This window comes from Ahaetulla prasina, chromosome 6, assembly GCF_028640845.1.
Source record: "Ahaetulla prasina isolate Xishuangbanna chromosome 6, ASM2864084v1, whole genome shotgun sequence".
Classification (NCBI taxonomy): Eukaryota; Metazoa; Chordata; class Lepidosauria; order Squamata; family Colubridae; genus Ahaetulla; species Ahaetulla prasina.
In genome coordinates, this window is record NC_080544.1 from 81935067 (window position 1) to 81961427 (window position 26361).

At 37.2% G+C, this 26361-nt stretch overlaps 1 protein-coding gene across 2 annotated transcripts in view; it reads left to right on the plus strand.

The window, feature by feature from the left end:
- Nucleotides 1-8765, plus strand: part of AGTR1 (angiotensin II receptor type 1) — a 51344-nt gene extending 42579 nt beyond the window's left edge. For both annotated transcript variants that reach the window (XM_058187794.1, XM_058187792.1), the window contains exon 2: nt 4226-8765. In XM_058187794.1, the coding sequence (XP_058043777.1) occupies nt 4275-5363 (1089 nt within the window). In that variant the 5' untranslated portion in view covers nt 4226-4274 and the 3' untranslated portion in view covers nt 5364-8765. The remainder of the gene's footprint in view (nt 1-4225) is intronic.
- The last annotated feature ends 17596 nt before the right edge of the window (nt 8766-26361 follow it).

The following is a 26361-nucleotide window of genomic DNA, read 5'->3' on the forward strand; positions in this document are numbered from 1 at the left end:
TTTTTAAAGTGGGAATGTTATAATTTTTATTATTTTTAGCAAGGATAAGGAATAACTTAGTGTGAAACAAAAGTATTTTCAGAGCTGTCGTGTACCATCCTATCTCCTTTAGCTGACATCTTGATTTTCCAGTTCAGCAAGAATATATATTGATTAATTCTTACTCTTTGTACAGTACTTGTTTTTCAATTTTCTATACTAGTGCTATTGCTGTGAATTTCAGAGTGACACATTTCTTTCAAAATGTTAGAAGTTCCCTTTTGATATAAAAATCCAGTTCGGATTTAGCAGTTGTTCCTGCATGGGGCTTAGGTACTAGGCTGTTGTATCTGAAAAATATGAAAAATGTCAAATAAATAACAGCCAAGGTTAAGTTAAGATAAGGTTATGAATATACAATATCTCACTGTTAGCTTATCATGAGAAAATTATACAGGTGTTACTTTTTAGGTCTCCATGATGTCAAATGAAAATTCTTAAATAACAAACAGTAGCAATTAGTATAAATTATCGAGAGCAGCTTGATGTTCTGCATATGTTGTGAATCACAACTGACTGTCATAGGAGTTGTGTTCTACAAGTGTTGGGAGTTGTAGTCAAAAATATTTTGAAGAACTTCATGTTGAGTTGAAGGCTCAGGCACTTTAGAGCTCATTCAGAAAAGCACCTGTAAAATGGAGAATGAAAAAAAAAAGTTCCCATGTTCTCTAAGTAGGTTAAAATATAGAACAAGCATGTTTTCAACTCATTTCCAAAATCCTAAACATTAACTTTAAATCATTTTTTTGAATCTGTCTCTAAATGAATTGTTCATGCGAATTTTCCTCCACTGGCAAAGTTTCCTATGGTTGATAATTCTCAGAGCTGCAGTCCAGGATAAGAGAGAGCAATATATTGGGAAAGGCTAGCTTATGGCATGCTACATTCAAAGGATTACATTTTATTAAATGGGTTTTATTTACCAGTATGTATTCTGCTTCCTATAGTGATTGGTTGTTTTCAGACTACTAGAACGTGGACAAAGAAGCAAAAAGAAATTGGTTTTGCCATAAAATTTATAAACAATCTTCACTGCAAATATTTGTCAAATTCTCTTTCTTCTACAGCTGACTACAAAACCCACAAAAATTGTCTCCTTTTCACTACTACCCATTCAATCAACCCAACATTAGAAAGCAGCCACAGGACTAGTCCTCCACTTACTAATAATTCATAAATGCATTCTAAAATTAACCTACAGTTTCTCTACAGGGTCTTTACTACCTGCAATTTCAAAGTATTACTGCTTGGTATTGTGAATCTGAAGCTTACAGAGTCAGAACTAAATATTGTTCATTTTTAGCGTAGTCAATAGCTGATCGTCTAGAACACCTTCCCTTTCAAACTGGAGAAATATCCAAAGCTTCCAGTGCTTTGTGAATTAAGAAATCATCCCCCACTTCTTTTCCTTCATAAAAAGAGAAGAAAATAAGTTCCTTGTATCCACTCACAATGTCCCTATTTTGCCAGCTAGTAGATCAACTGACAGTTGGGATGGCTGCTTCCCTCTGCTAATGGCAGTGTAACACTGCCAACCTTGATTTTTTCCCCTAGAAATCCAGCTAAAGATTTTTGATTAAAATCAATCACATTTCTAATTACTGGATGGTACGCAAGATAGTGTAACTGCAGAAAATGTGCAGAGTGGCTGTGTTCACACACCAACATATTTAATCTTGTCTCTGACTTAACCATTTTTGAATTCATGCAATATTTTTAAGTCACTAGTCAATCTGTGTTTGCAAAAGTGGCTAAACCATAAAAATCCCAACCAAGCTTAACACTAATTACTTTATACAAACATAGTCACTAGGTCCTGGATAAGAATGGTGTGTGGACACAGGCAGTTAAGAATTATCTTAATGTCTGCTAAACCTCTGTGATCTCATACAATGCCTTTAGAGCAGCGGTCACCAACCTGTGGTCCACGGACCACTGGTGGTCCGCAAGAAAATGGTGGTCTGTGGCGCACCCGGGTAGAGGAGCTGCTCCCGGATAAGCAATGACCAGTGTGACTAGAGCTCTGGAAGATGGGACTGGCCAGGCAGCTCATGGTGGGGCTGTAAATCTCCGCTGTTGAGGGAGGTTCAGGCAATTTGTAACTGCAGCACAGCCCTTGCTGACTGGAATGAGGTAATTGTGCAAGGGGGGCGGTGCAGGCGGGCCGAAGCAATGGGTGGGAGGAACCCTGGGCTGTTTCTTCCCCCTGCTGTAGTTTCCTGTCGGCTGAATCCACCAGTGGCTGTCCCTGCCCCTCGTCCTCCCTTCCCAGTCACTCCTCCCCTGGCAAGGGAAGGGGAGGGGGAATGGAGATTCGCTCCTTATTCTAGAGTGGGAGCTGGATCTCGCAGCTGTTTCTTCTGGCCCTTGTTGGTGCTCCTGAACCTCAGTTTCTCGGGGAGACGCTTGACTTCCTCTCAGCCCCAAGACATTGGCTGGCCCATGAGATGAAAGAAAGAAAGAGAATGAAAGAGAGAGAGAGAAAGGGGGAAAGAGATGAGAGAGAGAAAAAGAGAAAGAGGGGAAGAGAGAAAGAGGGGGAGAGAGAGAGAGAATTAGAGACAGAGAAAGAGAATGAGAGAGAATGAGAGCACTGCCTTCTTGGAAGAAGTGTGGGGATGGGGCCAAAGGGGGATGTCTTGCATTAAGTATCGAAAAAACTCCACCTCAATTTCGCGAAGTTGGCCCAGCAGGCAACAGTCCTTCTCAGTGTGCCTGAATCTAGCAGTGTGCCTTGTTTCTCTTGAGCACTCCACCCCACTCCCGCTTCTGCCCACCTCCTCCTCCCAGAGTCTCTGGGCTGCTTACTCAACCAGAGGGAAAACTCAAAGGGCACTCCACCGCCCTGCTTGCCTGCCTCCCCAGGGGGGGCGCTTTCTTCACAGCTCTTGCTCAAAGCTGCCTGGCTCTGAAAGGGACACGCGGAGAATCAGAATCAGAGAGGGGGAGAGAAAAGAGAATGAGAAAGAAAGAGGGGAGGGAGAGAGAAAGAGCATGGGGGGAGAGAGAGAGAGAGGGGAGAAAGAGAGGGAGAGAGAAAAAAGGGGCGAGAGAAAGAGAGAATGACAGAGAAAGAGGGAGAGAGAGAGAGTGGGGAGTGAGGGGAGAGAGAGAGAGAAAGAAAGTAAGAGAAAGAGAGGAGAGATAAAAGAGTGGGGGTGAGAAGAGAGGGAGAGAGTGGGAGAAAGAGAGAGAGAGAGAGAGAGAGAGAAAGGGTGGAGAGAGAATGAGAGAGAAAGGGGGGAGAAAGTGGGCAGAGAGAAAGAGAGGGGAGAGAGAGGGGGAGAAAGAGAGAGAGAAAGAGAGAGGGAGAGAGAGAGAAAGGGGGGAGAGAGAATGAGAGAATGAGAAAGAGTGGAAGAGAGAGGGGAGGCGGGGAGAAAGAGAGAGGTGGGACATTGTCTGAAGGATCCCATCCCATCACTGGGAGTCCAGGCACTTCAGCAAGCAGCGCGCTGGATTCGTATTAGTGGTCCGCGGGATTTAAAATTATGAACTTGGTGGTCCCTGAGGTCCAAAAGGTTGGGGTCCCCTGCTTTAGAGACCCCTTAAAATGCACATTTAATTGTGTTCTTTGTCTTTGTATTCCAAGACCAACCAGAGAAACTTACTCAGAAGCTTATTAAATCCATTCCTAATATAACAGATACAGAACTCTAAGGTATCTTGAATCTAGCAGTTGTGCTATATTTAATTTTTGCATTGATAACAGAGCACAGGACAACATTTCATTTATTTACAGTGCAACAGTGTGTCCAGATTACAAGGTCACCTTTTGTTCTAGTGTGAAGCCTTTAAAAAAAAGTACTGGTTATACCTAAATTCAAGAAATATTTACTATTACTTAGGCCACAGAGTTCAATCTAAGGCTAATTAATCTGATATACCAACAAATAGATGAATGGGAAGAAACCATAAAATACAATGTAATATTAAGCAAAAGTGTTGCTTCAGGGATATCGCTGGGCATACTCAGACAGCTAGTTTAATATGGTCTTTGCCAAATGACAGCTTATATGCCAAAAGAGACAAAACTATAGATAAAGTATCTAACCATCAGAAAGACCTGATATATTATAGCAGTTTAAAGATCTAATAAAATGGTGTTAATGAGCTATCAAGTGAGCGCTTTTAATACATTGAACTAGAAAACAAGAATAATAACCTTGTAATTTTTCCTTCTCAGGTGCTGTTGGTATCAGTTTCCCACACAGCCTCTAACAGAACTGATCACAATGATCCTAAATATCTCTGCAGAAGAGACCGATAAAAAGAACCCCATTGACTGTCCCTCTTTGGGAAGACACAGCTACATTTTTGTTATGGTTCCAACCGTTTACAGCATTATCTTTGTCATTGGTATATTTGGAAACAGCCTGGTTGTGATTATCATCTACTTCTACATGAAGCTGAAAACTGTGGCCAGTGTATTTCTGCTTAATTTGGCCCTGGCAGATCTGTGTTTCCTAGTAACTTTACCATTATGGGCAGCTACAACAGCCATGAAGTACCATTGGCCTTTTGGCAACTGCTTGTGTAAGATCGCTTCAGTTGCAGCAACCTTCAATATGTATGCCAGCGTCTTTCTCTTGACGTGCCTCAGCGTAGATCGTTACTTAACAATAGTACATCCCATGAAGGCCCGTCTTCGGCGCACAATGCTCGTTGCCCGGGTAACTTGCATCATCATCTGGCTGTTGGCAGTCCTTGCCAGTTTACCTGTTGGGATTCACCGCCGTGCTTATGTCCTTGAAAATGAAAACATCACAGTATGTGCTTTTTGGTATGGCACACGCAGGAATTCAACCAACCACATAACCATCAACATTGGATTAGGCCTATCCAAAAATATTCTGGGCTTCTTCATTCCTTTTCTGGTCATTTTAATAAGCTACATATTAATCTGGAAAACTCTGAAAAAGGCTTACCAGTTTCAGAAGAATAACGGCAGAGGTGATGACATCTTTAAATTGATAGTTGCAATAGTTCTATTTTTCTTTTTTTCTTGGATTCCTCATCAAATATTTACTTTTATAGATGTGCTGATTCAGCTTGATGTGATTAAGAGCTGTGATATTGAAGATATTGTGGATACAGCTATGCCTTTCACAATCTGCTTGGCTTATTTTAATAACTGCCTGAATCCTGTCTTTTATGGTTTTTGGGGAAAGAACTTTAGAAAATACTTCCTTCAGCTCCTCAAATACATCCCTCCAAATGTCAGGCATTCCAGTTTGTCAACAAAGATGACTTCGCTTTCATATCGACCCTCAGAAGACTTAATGCGCACTTCCAGAAAAAAAGGATCTCTGGTTGCTGAATGATAATATAGCAGCACATTTTTTGCTGTTAGTTGCTCAAAGCAACAACGCTCCTCTTCTGCAGTGTTGGACCATCTGAAATACTCCATCCTTGTGAAAACTGGGACCTAACTTCATTTCATGTTATGAAGAGGAACATCTTAAACAAAGAATGCAGGCATCATGCCTTCCAGGGTCAGAGCTTGGTGGGAAATAATGTGTGGTAGAACATGTAACCCAACTACATGTAGAAGAATCTCTGAAATTATCTTGCATTGCCTTATACATAGGTGTTATATAGAAGACTTATTTCATAGTCAGGAAAGGAAAGGTGTATTTCAAGACAGTGAAAGAACTCCCTGCGTAACTATAATCAAATTCTCCCTGTACTACATTTGATTACATCTTCTTACAGAGCCTGAAAAGTGCCAGAACTGAACTCATGTATATCAGTAATACCATAAAATGTTGAAATAAGAGTAAAAGTGTAATGCAATTTTACATTTAGATAAAATATTTTTCCATGTTCAAGTAACACTTGCTACATATACATCTAAATGTATCACATTCCAAATATAGCATTGTTTTTAAATGTAGTTGAACAAAAACTTCATTCTGAAGTTATTTCCCTCTCTATGAGCTCTTGGCAAAATATATCTGTAGAACGCTTCTGTTTACTTTCACACAATTTTAACTGCCTTTCAAAAGTACATCACTACAATTGTTTATGTAGTACAGTTCCTTTCAAAATGGGCACTGGTACAGAAAAGTTTTGATAATACAGCCTTTCCTAAACTGGTATCTTCTAGATGACCCAGGTTACAACTATAATGACTACTGTACTGTCAGCTTAGTGCAATGTATCTGGAAGACACTTTATAGGTCATAACCTGCACCTTGACCTATACTGAATTCAGAAGCAAACTGGCAATTAATACAACTTGCACCAGTCTTGTGGTTCATATAACTACCAGGGCCATGACATTTTGCACCAGATTCAGTTCTAGATACTTCGAATCAAGAGAGAGGGAAGTCACAGGGCAACTTGATACACAGAAAATTTCTCACAGATACTCAAATTTTCTGTGTGGTAAATGTGCATTTGGAAATTCTGGGAGGTTGAACTCTATATATCTTAAAGTTGCCAAGTTTGACAACCACTGCAGTAGAGCCAACCAATATGGTGTGATGCCAAAAAGGCACTCTTCCACCATCCCTATCGACATAGACACGTGTATGCACAAATAAACATGCTATATTAATATTCTTTAATATATGAACAAGACTGTGCCATTAAAGCGTACCAAAAAATGAACCAAAAGAATATTCAGAGCCTAGGTGTCAAACTTGATAGTATCACAGGCTGGATTGTGACATATCATGACTTTTTTTGCCTTTACGGAGCTGGGATGGGTGTGGCTTACGCATGATGTATCCAGCCTGCAGGCCACCAGTTTGACAGTGGTCATCTAGGACTATGTCAGCAATAAAAAGAAAGAGGTATTATACAGTATAGAACCTCTGTTAGGATCAGTAGTTACTAAAATCAGATGGATTTATTTTCTAATTGCAAACTAAGGACATGTGCTGTCTATATTCTTTTAGCATCTATTATCAATCCCAGAGCTCCTAATCACTATATCTCTGTGTATATATTTCAGATACTTTTAAATCTGTAAAACTTATTTTGTGCAAAGAAAATCATGCAGCTATAATTTTACATTAATTACAAATACTCTTGATCATAGTGAGGATTTATATCCCAGTATTTTAATTCGGTTATCAGATAATGGTCTAATAACTGCAAGCAAAGAAGACAAGAGATTAATAATCATAGCCACTGCTGGACTTATCTCTGTCTTTTTAACAGAACATAGGATCGATGCTTCTAAGGCTATGTAAAACTTGCTGTCTTGGTCTCCAGGTGGTCTGTCCTGCATTGCCAAACAGTCAAAGGATATGGATTACTTGTTTAACATGGCTTTAATCGTATATTACAACTTTCCTTTATGAAAAATATATATTCTGATAACATCTGCTTTGAAGATAGTAGAACAGGGGTGTCAAACTCATGTCATCACACCGACATCATGTGACATATTGGAACTTTTTCCCCCTTCGTTAAACCGTGGCCAGCGTGTGGCCAACACATGACACATCCGGCCAGTGGGCTGGGAGTTTGACAGTCCTGAAATAGAAGGATCCTTTATTAACATTTCTGTAGGTGCAACACCTTTAATTAAAACATTACCTTAAGACCTTTACTTAAAACATTGTGTTCCTTCACCTATTATGTTACTAACTCTTCACTATTGGTGATGTTGACTGGAGCGGTTAAGAGTATAGTTTTAGCAACATATTTAATAAAAAGATGCATTACACTGCCATAAGTCATTAAGGGATAAGTAGAAAAGGAGACTTGTGTTGTTGAAATTATTCTCTTGCATAAAGACACTTCAAATACAAAGGATTCAAATTACATAGAGAACAAGGTTGAATAGTATATCCAGATGTTTTGCTGGGAAGTCTGAAGGAAAGTTGGATGCATGCATGCATCAATGAAAATAGAACTATTTTCATAAGCTGACACAAATTTTTATTAGTCTTCGATCACATGGCAAGAGGTACCCAGCTTCAAATGTAAATGCAGTTGTCCTTTATAATTCCAACTGAATATCTGCATTTGTTTCTTAAAGAACCAATATAAAATTATGCATTTATTTTTATTGTCTTCATTTCAGACTATCATCTTGAAAACAGATCATATTCCTCTCTGTTTAAACAGAAAACGTATACATCAACTAACACAGGAATACTTTTTGTTTTCAATTATTGCCACATCTATTAAAAACACTTTTTTTCTGCTGGCAGAATCATTTTTAAATGTTGGCTTGCTGAATTTGTAAATGAAATCATATTTATTTCTATTTATTAATAACATTACTTTATTCTACTCATTTCTTCCCATCATGGATGTAAAGAGCTTTCTTGGAAATTTAGCATAAAATATAAACATCCACAGAATGGATTAACTTGCAGAAAGGTAGCAATTAGTTGGTGGTACAGAAAACATGCAAAAAGAAATGTATTTTTTTAACGATATTTTATTATTGATTCCACAATAGTATATATTTGGAAACACTGATGTTAGAAGTCTGTTGAAAGTATTTATGAATTATCAATGGATTTAAATTTCTTTTAATAGTTTCACCCTTGCACATACAAAAATGTTCATTGTATCTGAAATTTAGTTTCATGTTTGATACATCTAACATCAAAAGCAAACAAATTGTTAATGGTTGTAGTTTCCTTTGTTGGCTCAGTATGTTGTAGCTAATGTTCACATGCATAGCATAAACAGACATGTGTATAATATAGATTCTATATCTTAACAAAAACTGTGAAAAATAAAATTCATATATATTAGTATTTCAAAATATCATAATTTTTCCCACATTTACATTACTATGAATCATTAAGTCCAGCGCCAGCCAAAGCTATTTTGGAACAACCACAATATACTAGGATCCAGGATGTCATTGAAAATTGACAGAGGATAAAACAGCAATAGCACTTAGGCTTATTTACCACTTCACAGTGCTTTATAACACTCTCTGAACAGTTTACAATATCAGCATTATTGCCCCCAACAATCTGGGTCCTCATTTTACCAACCTTGAAAGGATTAAAAGCTGAATCAACCTTGAGCCCATCAGGATCAAACTCCAGCTATGGGCAAAGTTTGTTTGCATATTTCAACCTGGCCAACTTGAAGATGTTGCTGCTGAGGAACTCTGAGAGTTGAAGTCCACACATTTTCAAATTGACAAGTCAAGCTTGGTTACAGTAACTAAACAAGAAAAGTTAACATTGATCATGTAATCACAGGTATAGTATGTTATTCTGAAATGCTAGTTTCTATTATATATACATATATGTGGCACATTTGTGCCACCGTTGAGCAAATATTGTTACCAAATGAAGGAGTAGAAGACAATTGAGGTCATGCCACAAGTCTCTGTTCAAGTGAAACAGAAACACAGAAACATCACAGCAAAAACCATAAAGGAAAAAGAGAATAATATCAGAGAATGGGTTCAGGGATTATAGTAGAATATGACTTTATTGATAGTACTTTAAAGTATTTCTGTATAACCCCCAGGAAATCCATTGAGTTAATACTGGTTTTCATAGGACCTGAAGTACTTTTAAATGAATCAAGAGCTTTGATAGAAAACAGAATCCAATCCTACAGTATTTCAGTTCTAAAACAGATTATCTATTTAAACCGTCAGCTGAGAACTTTTCAGGTTACACGTTGTGTATCATGGGGATTTGCAGCTGCTGCTACTTTTGAGAAAGTGATGAAAGCAGCACTGCACTATCACATCTTTTCTCACCTTTTGGACAATTACACCAAGTAATATGTACAAAGAGGGCTAGGCTTGCATCGCAACAGGAGAGTACAGCTTTTGACAGATTGACCCATTTCACACACGGGTCCCAGAAGCTGCTTATGCTACTCTGCAAATTTTTACTGAATGTCCAAGTAGCATGATTCATAATCATCCCAATCCAATTGAATGTTGGAAATAAAGTCTGGAAAAAAATCTTGATATTCTCTTTATGAGCTGGCTAAATTTCCCCAAAAAATGAAAAAACAAGACCAAATTTGATGTAGGTGTTTGATAGGCAGCAAAAGAGCATATGCGCTAAATGTTGTGGCTCTCTACACACATAGGCAACACAAGGAGAGAGCTGAAATAGTCATGTTTATTGTTGATAAAAGGGGTAGAAAAACACCCAGAACACATGCTGTGCTTGCTATCCCTACCAATTTATTTTTTCCAAACCAATTGAACATTGGGAAGACATTATGTAAAGAAATTCATAAAATAATAGGATAGGAAGAAATCATATAGTCCAATTCCCTTCCACAGCAAACAGCTGTCTAACCTTTGTTTGAAAGCATCCAATGATGGAGCACCTATAACAGTAGGAAGCCACCTATTCCACTGCACAATGGTTCTCATAGTTTTGAAATTTCTTCATATTTTGAGTTTGGATCTATGTCCATCTATGTCCATAGTCCAGTCTTGGTAACTTTAAGACTTGTCAGCTTCAGCTTCTAGAATTCCCCAGCTTCCATGGCTGGCTGGCCAATTCTAGGAGTTGAAGTCCACAAATAGAACTTGAAACAAGCAAAAGAAAGACTGAGTTCAAAATGGTGTGGATACAGAAAAATTTTCCTAGAACAGATTTCTCTCACTTAATGCTAGGTTTTGAAAAACCTTACATATAATGAAACACTGAATCAGTGGAAAAATAGAATTAGGGAATTGGTGTCAAATATTGCTGTCCAAATGCATTGAGAAATGTGCTCATAAATAAACAAACATTTTTGTCTCACTTATGTACAATGAAAGCATTTTCTCCATCTTTTCTTCAGATGGATTCTTAATATGGATAAATATTATGGCAGACAAGTTAGAATACATCATGGCATTACATGTTTTATTAGAATTTTTATTATGTTTCATACAATAGAATCACCCAAATTAAAAACTTGATCTAGAGCTGAGCATCCCTCACTAGATTTGGTGTGATATAATATGTCCACTTTTTGTTTCTAGTGTCAGAAAGATCTTTTTCACTTTCATTTTGGATAAAGAGGTTGAACAAGCCATTTTGACCTCATAGGAAGAGTTGTAGCTACTGCAGATATAAAATGTGGGAGACAGGAAGCACAAGGAGAAGAACTACACAACTTTATTAAAGATACTACAGAAGTTAAGAATATGTAATTTAGCAGAAAAAAATTACATTTAAAATGTGGTGTTTTATCCTTGTTCCTTCTTTGAGAGAAAGCCACATTATCATACTCATCATTTTCACAGATTTAAATATATACCCTCTTTCCCCGAAAATAAGACTTCCCTGGATAATAAGCCCAATCGGGCTTTGGAGCACATGCACTAAAATAAGCCCTCCCCAAAAATATTTAAGCGCATGTGTAGCCTGCCCCCGCCATTTCCTCAGGTTAGGGTTAGGGAGACAGAGGTGGAAATCAGGTAAGACTGCAAGAAAAGCCCTGTCTTGCTCCACGCGCCCCAAAATAATAAGACCTCCCCTGAAAATAAGGCCAAGCGCTTATTTCAGAGTTCAAAAAAATATAAGACAGGGTCTTATTTTCAGGGAAACACAGTATATGTTACAAAAGCACAAAAGTTACCAAAGATATTTCATGCAAGACAAATCAAAATTCATGTATGAAGCTGAAGAATTCTTGGCAGATTTTCTGTTTCAGCTGTGCTGTTTTGCCAAGGACAAAATTAACATGATCCTTGTTGAGGATCATATTTGTGTCAGAGGGGTTGGATTTAACAAACCTAGAATCTATTTGACCAAATCCACTAGGCCATCTAATGTGCTTCCAGTTGCTGAAAAACCTGGCATTTTCTGATGAAATTACCAGAATCCCAGCTAGCATGCTTGCTAGATTGTTCAATCCATCTGGAAGGAATCAGATTAGAGAAAACTCTCTAATGCATATTATATAGAAAATGTATTTTAAAAGTGTTCTCCGCACCCCAGTGGAGAAATGTGTTTCCCCCTTCCAGTGGAAAAAAAATTATACTAGGTTTAAAACTTTATTGGCACTTAAGCATATTTTTCCCTGATTGAAGCAGAATTTGTGAAATAATTATATGTCCATGACAAAAGCTGCTAATGATTAGCCTTCAAGAACTGCTGTTGTTTTTCTGACAGTTCAGAAGCTGGTTTTGTTTATTTCAGGAAAAGGAAGCATCAGATCTTTTATGGACTATCCAAACTGAACAGACAGAATAGCAGTGCTAATTATCCATTTCCATCATTTCACTAAAGCTCTCACTGTAGAATAGAAGACTTCGGTAACAATTTAGAATTCTAATTAATTCTTGTCAGCAAGTAATGCTTCTTTGAAGTAATAACATTCACTTTACTGCTCAGCACTAATATTGTGTCATAAAAGGTGGCAAACGCATAACCCAAGTAAAGAGAAAAGATTATATGGGACAGCAGAAGTGAAAACATTATCAAGTAAAGAGATGTGTTGGCAAAAGAAGAAAAATGTGAAAGAAATAAAGGTCAGTTTATCATAAATTCTGTTTCATGTTTGTTTTGCTAGTTGAAATGTCAGTGGCTCTCGCAAATAATTTTGCAGAGTTATTATTTCTTATGGAAATTAAATCTAAGTGGATATTTTATTTATACACTTATTTAGGAAATTGCTGAGCCAACCTGGTGAAGGTAGATATGCTACAACAATATATTTATCTTAATAGGTTATCACAATTTTCCCTAACAAAGAAATGTTGGGGGCAATTTCCCTGAAAGGTGTATAGCACAACATACCAAACAACACAGATATATGTAAATATAAACTCTTTGTAAACAGCTTTCAGAAATTTATTTTCAAGATACATGTTATACAAACAAATGGGTAGCAGGGATGTTTATCTCATCAACCCCAGCAAATGAACTCATTTCATTCCTGTCATTCATTTAGCAGTGAATTCAGATTGCTCCCATAAAATCTCCCATTTACATACCTGCCTCTAGATATTTAGGACTATTTCCTGTGGTCTTGATCAAGCTGGCTGGACTAGCAGAATCCAAAGCATATAGAACAGGGGTGTCAAACTCACATTGTCACGGCAGTGTCACATGACATATCCCCTTTGCTAAACCAGGCGTAGGCATGGACAGCACATGATGCATCCAGCCTGTGGGCCAGGAGTTGGCAGCCCTGATCTAGAACATCTGTTCAGGGCTACAAAAACCCAGATCACATTAAATGACAGCAATCTCTATGTTACCATTTGGTAGTGCATCTTAAATCTGGTAGCCCTATAAGTTGTCTAGTAGGCCTACCCCCAAGCTCTTCGTATATTACTAACTAGGCCAGGTAGGAAATATTTGGTTGCTTTCTTACAAAACATGCTTGTGATAGCCACAACAAGCAAAAAATCCTTGCCTAGCTTTGAAAACCTCCAGATAATTTCTGTCAGGGCTGCAAGGACCACAACTTTCTAGTTGTTTATTAACAACAGTGTGAAGTTTTGTATAATTTGTTGCAGTGAAGATCATGTGTAGAAGTTTGAAAAGACCAAAAACCCAGTTTTTGGGTGAACACAGTTCCACAAGCAGACAGCTGGCTTCATTGCATGACTATGATACAGCTCAAATAACGGTCATGAGAGTGTCCCCACAAGATGTAATACCTAAGGTGGTCATTAAAACCAATGGGGGATTTGTTATTCAAGATAATAGGACATAGATGGCAGATGTAATCTGACAGATCCATTCCTGCCTACAATATCATGTTACTCTATGAGCAAGCACAACAAAAATAGCAAGATTTTAATACCAGCATTTTAAGCTCTTTGATAAAGGGTTGCCGCCTCCTAGAAATGAACAGCTGCAAGAAGAGAATGGTCATGCTATATCCTCACGGAATTGATCTGGAGGAAATTATGGATTTTGAGCATTTCATTTTCTTTGTGCAATGGTGATTGGCAAATGTATATGATGACCATAATGACACAAATATGATGTAATGAACTGAAGTACATATTCAAACAAATATAGATGATATAGATATAGATATCTAGGACAACACAAACTTGTGAAAGGCATCTTATTAATATGGAAGCAAGAATGTGCATGTGCAGTATACAAAGTTCAGAGTATAAATGATCTCTCTCCTCATCAATTTTTATTGTTATTGTGTTAAAAAAACTTTAATGTTTCATGCAGAATGGGAAGTAAGCAAAATTAAGGGTACATTTTATCATGTTAAAACAGAAAAAAAAACAAGAGATACAGCAGTCATTTGAATGAGAGAAAGCAATAGAAGTACAAATCAAAATCAAAGTAACATTAATATTCAGCCACTATCCACAGTCTCAGGATAATTACACTATTCAACCTGGTAATCCAATATGGGCCTTTCTCTCTCTCTCTTTGAATTTAAGTCAGCAGAGTTTCACTTCCCAGAAAAAATATATTTAGCCTGCAAGCCTGCAATCCTATATAGATTAATAAATAAACACTTATAAATAGCAAGAATTAATAATCTTCAGAAAAGAAATATAAGAAATTTTGGAATATTGATGACATCTTAACATTTAATTTTATATTTTTTTCAAATGAAATTCTCCTCTACCCTGCTTTTCATCAGAGACATATGGCAGCACTGTTCTATTAAATTAGCATTTAATATACTTATTGTGCTTTCTTTGGAACTTCTTAACATCCATTTTTCTGAACATTGTTTAATTGCCTCATTACTTCGTAAAAAAAAAAGCAATCAACCTGCACACTATAGGGATAATCTTATAGTTTCATCTTAAATAAATGGATGCAGGAAAAGTCCCACTGAATGAAGCAGGACTGGCTTCCGAGCCACTATTATTAAAAATGGGACTCTTGCCCTTTAAGGCCAAATAAAAACTATCACCAAGAAAAAACAACGTTCAGCAAGAGAAGAAAACCAGATGCTCTCATTAAGAACACAGGATTCAAACACTTGCATGTTTGCTGGTCTCTGGTATCACATCTGTTGTATTTATAAAAGCTTATTTTTATATTCAGTAAGCCAAGGTCTACTTTACACTTTCACTAACATAGCCCCATTGAATTGGGGTTTGAATACGGGCAGGCTACATCAGAGTCTGGTTAGCTATATTCCTTCATTTATCTAGATTTATGAACTACCTTTCATAAATGCAAGATCACATTTAGCCTTACTTTGTCAAGACTTTCTTTTATTATATGATTTAAAACTCGAGAAAACAGACATGACGAATCAAGTGTAGAAAGGTCAACGCTGAGTGGTAAGCCCATAAATTGTACGGAAGAGCCCCAATTCAGTCTTCATCTCTAAGAAAGAAAGATAAAGGTCCTGTTTAAAATTCTTCTCATAAACTTATGAGAAATAGTATCAGTACCTAAATACAGAGCTAAGTAAACCAAGGGTTTCATCAGTTTAGGATTTCTTCCTGTGTTCAAAGTACAGCACTATAGCTTTTTAAATTATGGCTTTGCAATCCTAATCTGCTCTTGTGCTTTTCAGGAAAAAGGTCAAGTTTTAAGATAGCATTTTCTAATTCCACTAATATGGTAATACGATCAAATATCATGTATATTAATTAAAAACATGAACACCATAAGCCCAATTTCACAACCATGCAAGGCCCTGGATGCTGCTGTAAAAATAAAAGCAAATATGTTCTTGTTGTTCAGTTGCTTAATTCCTACAATAATCTGTGACCTAATGGGCATAATTTTACCAAGGTAAATTGGTAAAACTTAGCTTCTCTGATTTCTTGTATCTGTAGGCTTATATCAGCATTGATAGTGTTTAGTCACCATATTTTCTTCCAGCTTCTTATTTGTATCATATGTCCAAAATATCTAAATTTTTGCTTCATTTTTATGCTTCAGCCAAGCAATTTGCTTTCAGTTCATTTATTATTGAATGTTTTTTATTCCTTTTTCAACATTTTTATATTATAGTATCATAAGTTTTTTCCCGAAGGCCATCACTCTGCTAAACAAATAATTCCTCAACACTGTCAGACTATTTACTGAATCTGCACTGCTATTAATCGTTTCATAGTTCCCATCACCAATCTCTTTCCACTTATGACTGTATGACTATAACTTGTTGCTGGCAATCCTTATGATTTATATTGATATATTGATCATCAATTGTGTTGTAAATGTTGTATCTTGATGAACGTATCTTTCTTTTATGTACACTGAGAGCATATGCACCAAGACAAATTCCTTGTGTGTCCAATCACACTTGGCCAATAAATTCTATTCTATTCTATAATTCCAATGCATCCATTTTTCATTACTTCACCATAATATGTATAATATGTTATAATTGTGAAAACCACAATCTTGATAAAACATACCTTCACTTTCAGCAATGTCTGCACTTTAACATTTTGTCTAAACTTGTCAAACTAGATATCTTTATTTTTCTGGATAAAGTCACAATTCTGTGAATTTCTGATCCAAAGAAGATAGTCTTCAACTGCATATCTATCTATTTATATTAGATTGTTGTTTACTGCTGACATATTTTTTTAATAATTATTGACCAATGTATCAGCTTTAGCATTTTCTTTGTTTCACTTTGATCAATAAATTCCTTAATGTTTCTCACTTCGAGTCCCCACAACCTATCATTTAATTCTGACAGCATTAAAATTAATGAAATCTACATAAATTTAGTTTATAACAATAATTAATAGTTGATTTCCAATTTAAAAAGAAAAAAAAGGCATACTTTAATTGCTTACACAAAATCAAAAGAAAACTTTAAAGAGGGAGGGAGAACTTCAAAGAAAGAAAAAAGAGAAAATTATTCTAAAATACTGTTTGCAACTAATGCAAAAATATATTTATATATAGAGAGGAAGGAAACTGAAGATGTCAACATATGTTGAATTCCAGTTAGTATTTTTTTTAAATGAAATACTGTTGTGTTTAATGCACACTGGACGATTTCTTACTTTACTTGAGTACATGAAGTTCTGTGAAGAAACCCTGCCAAGAAGAGTTCCCACAGTGCATTTCCAAACATTTTATTGTGAAAAGAACAGAAAGAAGCCTTTTCCCATATTACTGCTCTGAGTAAAGATTTCCCTGTTTGGAATCCCAGGAAAAAGGAACTGTAATAAGTAGGTCAGAGACCACTAATGTTTATTTCTTATTTCAGAAAAAAGATGGACTTTCATTGCCAAAAGTCAGCTATGAGGGGATGGGGGAGGGCAGAAGGGAAATATGTATTTAGCAAGATTAATCCCTATAGATTTAAGTACAAATTGGAACATTTTAACTGCCAGTTAAATTATCTGTGCTATGCTTTTTTTTCTTTTTAAGGTCAAGAATGTGGCATTTGGTAAACAAGCTACTCAGTATATGATTAAGCAGAAGAGAGGAAGTCAGTCCCTGGAGATATGAAGAAAGGTTATGGCTCCATCGTGTCAACTGAATATTGCTTTGAGTTTATAGAAGCAAGAGGAAATATTTAATTACGAAGACACAGCTGGGTATTACAGTCCCATTGAAGTGAACCATGAAATAAACAAATCTGCAACCAATAAAACAAATAACTGCAAGATTCATATTTGTTTCTCCACATCTTGCATATGTCTGGGTTTGTATGGATGGACCACTAAATGCCTAATGACCGGCTGGGTGGGCGTGGCTAGATGGGCATGTGACTAGGTGGGCATGGCCAACTCAATGTCACTCATGTCCAGGGGTGCCTTGCCAGCCTCTACTCGCCCCTTCCCTCCTAGTCACTCCTCGCATTCTCCCCCCAGGCTCCTTGGGACCCCAACAGGAAGCAGTTGTTGGAGCGAAGCAGCCACCATGAGAAAGAGTTGGCAAAACAGCTGGCTCAGTTCAAATTGGATCTGACCGAGAAGGAGGCTCAGCAGAAGCACCTCACTGAAGACTACGAGCATAGGCTTTCCAAGCAGACGGAAGACCTGCAGAAGTGCAAGGCCAGGTACCAGCGCCTGGAAGCTCAGTGGGCTGAGATGGTCACCAGTTCCAGGCCATGATGCAGTTCCACTGGAACAAGGTCCACTGGCTCTTTGCCACCAGCAACACTTCCCTCCAGCCTTTGCCCAAAGTCCTGCACCAGGAGGCCGAAGCAGATACCAAGTTGGGTTTTTTGCCCCCCTCTGACTCACACAAAAGAACCCGAAGAGGGAGACTCTCTGCAGCAACACAGATGTTCATTGCATGTATCCAACCCAGGGCCGTAGTTTGAGGACCCCTGATTTAATGCAATATAAAAAAATGCAAATAATTTTTCTGCGGACCACCAAAATTTTCTCATTGACCACCAGTGGTTCACGGACTACCAGTTGGTGACCACTGGTTTAGACCATGGGTGTCAAACTCACCACGTCACATTGCCCTCAAGTGTTGTATTGTGACACTTTTTCCCTTCGCAGAGCTGGGGTGCATGACGTATTCGTCCCACGGGCCACCAGTTTGGTTTAGACTATGGTGAAAGCTTAATTGCTTAGGTCTAGAAGGTACCAATTTGAGGAAACCTGACACTGGGTTAAACATCTGCATGCTATAAAGGCTGGGATCATCTGCCTCTAAACTTATCCTCTGCATAAACAGACATCAATATTAGTGGTCAAATCCTCTGTGAATTTGTCCAATCTCATTGTTATCTCAGTTGGCAGTTATTGGACGTTATTATCTAATGGCATCATATTCTGTACTTTAACTATGTGAAAATAATAATTTTGTGTTATCAACCACATTTTTCCCCATCACGTTTCAGTTGCAACAATGTGTGAGAAGAAATAAACTCCCTATTCATAGTTTCCATTATTTTATTGCTCTATCATATTCCCACTTGCCTACCTTAATTCCCAACAAAACTCCCCCACAATCACACTTTTTATAGCTTTTACAGTAAAAAATCCTTGCTGGGATATGGCACTGAACTATATGTAATATTCCAAATGCAGTCTCATACAATATAATAAGATATTACTACTACAGTAATATAGTAATATTAGTATATTAATCTAGTTGATGCTTATTTAATCTTCCCAACTCCATCGCAACTCTTGCTAGGCAAGAGACGTCTGCAGGGAAGATCCCAAACTAAGTACAATTAATGTTTATAAAACTAAAAACAATTGCTCTGTCCTTCCCTTGCTTCCTTAATGTCACTAATTGGCACATTTCATCAAAAAAGAGAAGTTAAAGATATTGATATGACACTGGTTGAATTTTAAATGCTGATCTAAGTAACTTTTATTCCCCGATCAGAACTGCTGCCAACAAAGCTCCTCCAAACTATTAAAGGAATGGTTTTCTTCAGGGGTGGGTTCTACTTACCTTTACTACCAGTTTGCAGCGGGACCACATGTACGCTTACTTTGCTCGCATGCGCGTGCATACTTCTGCACATGTGCTGAAGCTTCCTGATAATGTCGGGGTCAGTGGGCGGAGCCTCCCCTGATTTTACTACCGGTTCGCAAGAACTGGTCTGAAATGGGGGCAACTCACCACTAGCTTTCTGAAACATTTTTATGTAATATAAACGTATGGTTACTAGGGCTTTAGCTTACATTCTTGATTAAAGAAAAGCTTCAGCACTTTAAGAACTTTCTCATATGAAGTTTCAACATACATTTGTCTTCACTGATACCTTCTATTAGTGCTGTATTCATCTACTGAATTGATTAATTAAATTTATATGCCACCCATCTCACTGTCTAAAGTGACCCAATGGTACAGTATCTCACATTTCATTCTGTGACTTCTGGAGGATTTTTTTTGCTGGGTGGAACTCTGAATTCAGAGTCATTTGATTGAGATAGACAGTTACAGAAATTGCATAAATAAATAAATAAATCTTGCAGTAGGTCCCAAAAGACTTTTTTTTAAAGTTAATTTAAATTCCAGCACAATTTGTGTGGATGAAACAACATAATTGCAAATAAGGCTAGCTCTCACTTACAGGAAATTCTGGACAAAATCACTCCTGATAAATCCCTTCCGCTTGCCTTGTCCCTATTCCAAATATCAGTAGGCAACAGGGTGTATCACCCAACTGATTTCTCAGTTAACACAGTGTTAACTAAAACAGGGGTCTCCAACCTTGTCAACTTTAAGCCTGGTGGACTTCAACTCCCAGAATTCCCCAGCCAGCAAAGCCAGCAAAGCAAAGCTGGCTGGGGAATTCTGGGAGTTGAAGTCCTCCAGGCTTAAAGTTGACAAGGTTGGAGACCCCTGATCTAAAATGCAGTACACAAATTCCTACTATTCCTTATTCTGATGGAAACTGCTTTAAATGGTGTTTTATAAATGCATGTCATTTATTTATGTTACTATTTGTGTTGGTCTTGAACTAATTGAATGAACATCCTTATTAAACAAAACAAAACCTATTGGATTAAAAGTTACAGTTAATATATATGATAGTGAATTTGTGATGGTTTGAAGAACATTTTACTTGTTACAATTTTATGTAAAGTGTTTTGATGTTTTTTTAAAAACAATATTGCACATATCAAATATCGATTCTGTAGGTTCTACAGTAATGCATATGATTCTTTATTTCTTGGATGCTGCCTTTTCCTAAGTAGTTATGTCAATAATGTACTCTAGTTTTTTAATGTTTATCTTGCATGGAGAGCAAACATTTTGTATGTTTTCAGAATTCCATTCAGTTTCACACTGCATGTTTGAAAGGAAGTGGGGAAAAATAGGATGTAACATATAACAGAATAACAGAAGGGACCTTGGAGATCTTCTAGTCCAATTCCCTGCTCAAACAAACCATTCCAGACAAGTGGTTATCTCGTCTCTTCTTTAAAGTGATGGAGCACTCACAACTTCTGAAGGAGAGTCATTCCACTGGTTAATTGTTCTCACTGTTAGGAAATTTCTTAGTTCTAGGATGCTTAGTTCTTAGTTCTAGGTTGATTAATAATAATAATAATAATAATAATAATAATAATAATAATAATAATAATAATAATAATAATAATAATAATAATAATAATAATGTTTTAATTTGTATACCGCCCTTCTCCCAAAGGACTCAGGGCGGTGAACAGGCAAATAAAATACAAACAAACATACAAAATAATTAAAACAACCCTTAAAAAACTGATTCAAATTTGCCAGAAAATTTAAAATGACATTACACCCCATAAAATTACAGAAATTTAAAACCCATCACAGTTCAATTAAAATTTAAAATTAAGATCAGGCCAGTCCAGCCATATGAAATAAATAGGTTTTAAGTTCGCGGCGAAAGGTCCTAAGGTCAGGTAGTTGTCGAAGCCTGAGGGGAAGTTCGTTCCACAGGGTAGGAGCCCCCACAGAGAAGACCCTCCCCCTGGGGGCCGCCAGTCGACACTGTTGGGTGGCTGACGGCACCCTGAGGAGTCCCTCTCTGTGGGAATGCACCGGACGCTGGGAGATAGAGGCCGGCAGTAGACAGTCCCGTAGGTAGCCCGGTCCTAAGCCATGGAGCGCTTTAAAGGTGGTAACCAATACCTTGAAGTGCACCCGGAAAACAACAGGTAGCCAGTGCAGTCTGCACAGGATAGGTGTTACGTGGGAGCTCCGAACCGCTCCCTCAATAACCCGCGCAGCCGCATTCTGGACTAGCTGAAGTCTCTGGGTGCTCTTCAAGGGGAGCCCCATGTAGAGAGCATTGCAATAGTCCAGGCGAGAGGTAACGAGAGCATGAGTGACCGTGCACAGGGCATCCCGGTCCAGGAAGGGACGCAACTGGCGGATCAGGCAAACCTGATAAAAAGCTCAGGTACAACTGCCTGATTAAACCTCTTTTTGCCTTTAATATGCATGTGACAATCATATTAAATAGGGTTGACCATACATCCATGTCCTCCATCTTGACTTTATTGTCTACTTAGCAGATGCCACTGGTTTTGTTTGTTTTTTGCAAGAGTTTTGAACCTATGTTTTATTTAATTCATCAGAGGCAGGAACACAATATTGAAGATCTTTCTTCAGGATGATTTCTTCAGATCTTCTGTGGATGATGAAGTCTGGTTCATTTCAATGAGTCTTTAAGTCTCTTTACAAGCAGTACCAGTTGTCTTTTTACTTGCCTTTAAAAAGGAATTCTCTGATCAAGAGCCTGCAGTGCTGGTTGACCCTCTGCTCAAGCTAGCTTGAAAACTGCCTCCTGCAAAAGGTCACCTATCACATGTTAAAACTATCTGGAGTTGAAGGTACTTCTCTTGCAATTAATGTTATCATGCCGCCAGATCACAAACAACAGACAGTGAAGAGGCCTTTTGTAATTTACATCATCTGTGAAGGCCAGCTAGCACAGAAAACAAAACAGAGTTGTAAATTATGGTGGAAACTAGGTGAAGAAATTTTAGCTTAGGACAAAATGAGTCATCTTCCGTTTCTGTCCTCTTCAAGGAGATTTTATAAGCCTAGTTCTCAAAAATGTGGAAAGCTTATTGATGCGAGTTCAGGAAAATTTATGAACACTGCAGTCCTATACTAATTTTATACAATATAAACAAAATTTTACAAGCAGCAAGCAAAAGTGCAGTTGTTAGGAAGTAATTTGGGTCAATAATTCCAGCTTGCTTTTAACCGATAAGTCTTTGCAAACAGTTCATAAGATCAGTTTGAAGAGGGATTTCATAGTCAATTTTGTAACAATCAATTTTCTGATAAAGAAAGTCCAATATGTGCCTTATTGCCATATGCTGAAATTTAATTAGGCACAGTCCATTACAAATCTAAGATTTATATTTATAGCTATATATAAATGTCTACAAGAACTGCAAAGCAGCCCTTTGATTATAAATAACACAGACAAAATAAAAAGGGAATTCAAACTCCAAGTCAGAGTCCTAAGGACATGACCAAATGGTCACTTCTACTGTAAACCTAACACAATTTTGTTGAATTCCTTCCAGTTCTGAAAGAATTTCTTCTTAATGCACAATGACCTGAGATAGAAAAGACTACCGTATATACTCGAATATAAGCCGATCCGAGTATAAGCCGAGGTCCCCAATTTTACCCCAAAAACTGGGGTAAACTGGGGACTCGAGTATAAGCCGAGGGTGGGAAATGAGGCACCTACCGGTTGGGGAAACCCTCCCTCCCTCAGCTGAGAAGGCTGGCGGCTCCCCGCCCGCCTCTCACTGCACCGGCAGGGCTTCAGTCCGCAAAATGTGAAAAAGAAGAAAAAACTGAGTATAAGCCGTATATACTCGAGTATAAGCGAGGGCTTAAAAAAACATCTTGAGTATAAGCCGTATAGACCCGAGTATAAGCCGAGGGGACGTTTTTCAGCACAAAAAATGTGCTGAAAAACTCGGCTTATACTCGAGTATATACGGTAACTTGTTTCAACATGCCCTGGGAGTCAAAATCCTGAAAACCATTCAAATCAGGATTGAAAAATAGGAAACATAAAGTAGCCAACCATATGTTACCCTAGCATAAACTCAATTTTTTGCAACTGTGGAATAAGATATGCGTTTTCTTGCTTGTTGGCCACTGTGACAAAACAAAATGCTGGTCTAAACTAGTCCTTGACCTGATCCAGAAGGGCTATTCTTAACATTTATTGAAAATAAACCAAGGAATATATGAGACTTACTAAAATCAACCCAGAAAGCAGATTTTAAAAAACAATTCTATAGATTAGAACAGAATAAACAGGCCTGTATATAGGTCCTTTATCTTCCCAAAAGACTAAAGATTATTATTAATGACAGGGTAATAAACTGCCAGATGCTAGATTATTTTTAATGGTATTTTGCACAGCATTACTCCTTCAAGAAAAAGCTTGTTTTTATTTGGAGATAATTTCAAATTTCCCCACCCTACCAATATCCTGAGGAAAATGTTTGATATCTCCTTCCCTCCTATTGCAATCCCTGGTAACTTCTTATAATGTACTTGTATTTGTTTCAGTTTCTTTAGGATTTCCAAAGAGACGCAAGGGAAGCCAATTTGTTTCCTGGAAGTTCTGGAATTGTTTTCATACAATTTATTAAATTTTTAAAAGTATTACACATAACTTTTTCACCTTTTACTACTTCCAGGATTCTCAGAGCCAATAAAAAAGCAAGAGATGCTACTCTTTCTCATCAGGTGAAGTCCATACTACTTATTAATTAATCTGTTGCCTCTTATACTTCAACTGAAAGCTATGGCATCAGATACTCAACAATTTCTCTGTGCTAGATCCACAGAAGTAGTAGTTGATAGTTTAAGAAGATGTAGCAATGCCACTAAGACTTTACTCTACAAGAAACTGTGTAATACATGCAAAGAAATATAACCATGTAAAATTGTTACAATTATGTGTTTGCATGCTTGTGGGATCTATCTGATGAGTAGTGAGCTGTAAACAATGATAGGGAAGAAAGAATTGACTCCAACCTCTTCTGCGTGGATCATAATAATAAAGCCTACCCAGAGTATACATAAATCTGTAGTAATTCGATAAGTATGGGAGTGCATGCTGGATTGGCTCTATACTTTTTAGGCAGTAGAATTCCCATTATCAGTGGATAGCCCACTTAATCCATGATTTTTGGTCCTTAGACTGAAACATGGGAATTCTCAAAAGTTTCATCTCTCAAGTCTTCTGATTCTATTTAAAATGCAGGTGGGAGTTTTCTAGATTACCAGTTTCAGGCTTCATGGTGCCAGAAGCATGGACTATTCCTAAATTCATGAGATTATACAGCTCATATAAAATCGACAACCAATCAGCACTTGCCTTTGTTGCCTGCAGCTGAGCTCAGAGAACAGGCAGTTCATCAGAGTAAGTCCCTTTCTTTCTTTCTTTCTTTCTTTCTTTCTTTCTTTCTTTCTTTCTTTCTTTCTTTCTTTCTTTCTTTCTTCCTTTTTGCCATCATAATGAAAGTTAACTGGTAGCATTTCTGTAACAAAATCTCTTTCCATTCTATGGTACTTAGGCTGATATTAATTTTTAATTAGCTACATACACCATACAGCGTCACTAAAGGTGGGAGGTTGGATAAGCTAATAATATACTCCAATGAGATCCACAGGATACCTCTTGAAAAAAATTGTGCGGTGGCAATTCCTGCTTAAAGACCCAATGCCTTTATTGTTATGTAGAAAATCACGGAGACATTGATGATTTGGTAATTTCTGTGATGGTAAGAATTTAATTACAATATTGTGTGTTTGCACAAAGCTCACCTTGTCTCATTATTGGAACTGTACATTCACCTTTAAGAGTTCAAACTAACCTTGTGTTAGATGCATCTCTATGAGTGGTATTTTTAATAATAGAGTTATTTTGGCCTTCTCCAAAAGCTGGCTGGGGATTGTTGGAGTTGAAATACCTCTGGATGATACTGTTTAGGAAAATGGCTTTAGTGAACTTGGGAATACCAAAGTTCATACTGCTTAAATAGCTTCTAGAATAATCAGGATTTAGACAATATAGCAAAATCATATGTCCCTTACACAGTCATGAGGAAGAATTTTGAAGATATCTTCAAAATCTTAAAACATAATTATTACAAAAAGTAAATGGTTGTGTTTTCACATTTATGAAACCACGATATGGTTTTTGTCTGGCTTTAGCTTAAAAGGTCATGTGGTTTATTCTGGGATTTACCCATTGTGTTAAATTATGAATTTATTATCTATGGTTTATTAAATAAACCATCATTTGCTAAGTTTAGTCCTAAACTCACCACAACCATATTGAGTTTAGCAAATGGTGGTCTATTTAATAAACAATGAATAACTAATTCATATTTTAACACAACAGGTAAATCCCAGAATATCTTTACCAATGAAATGTAGAAATGTGGAATGTAACTATTACTAGGATCATGTAGGTTGTACAAAATCCAATATTCTTCAGAATGATAGACATGCCCTATTTTCTTTGATTAATAAAATATTTGCAGAATAATGTGGGCCCAGTTTTTGTTTATATGATTTATGCACAATTCTTTGAAGAAAAAAGTCGTAATTGCAATTGCATAATTCTGTTAACTCCAGCTCTCAGCAATTCTCTACTTAGTATATTAGTCCTGAAAATATTATAACATCCTTATTTGGGCAGGCATTTGACGACAGGTTAATTTTATCGCAGAATGTTTTTTAAAACATGTTTTCAATGCTTTGTTGACATTAGTTTGGAGGGGGTGTTCAAATACAGTATGCATATATAGAGGACTGATCTGCTAGGATTGGGCAAGCTGCAAAAAAATACCCCGTCCCTAATAAATCATAAAATAAATGAAGTATCTGAAGTGTGAGCAAAATGCCAATGTGTAATCTTAATATAGGAAGTATTAAAAAGGAAGGAGTCCTTGCAGCCTGGTCCAGCCAGAAGAAAGCAGACACAATGGCACCAATGGCCATACGGGTATTCTTAGTACAGATTGCCATACTGATACACAATGAGTAA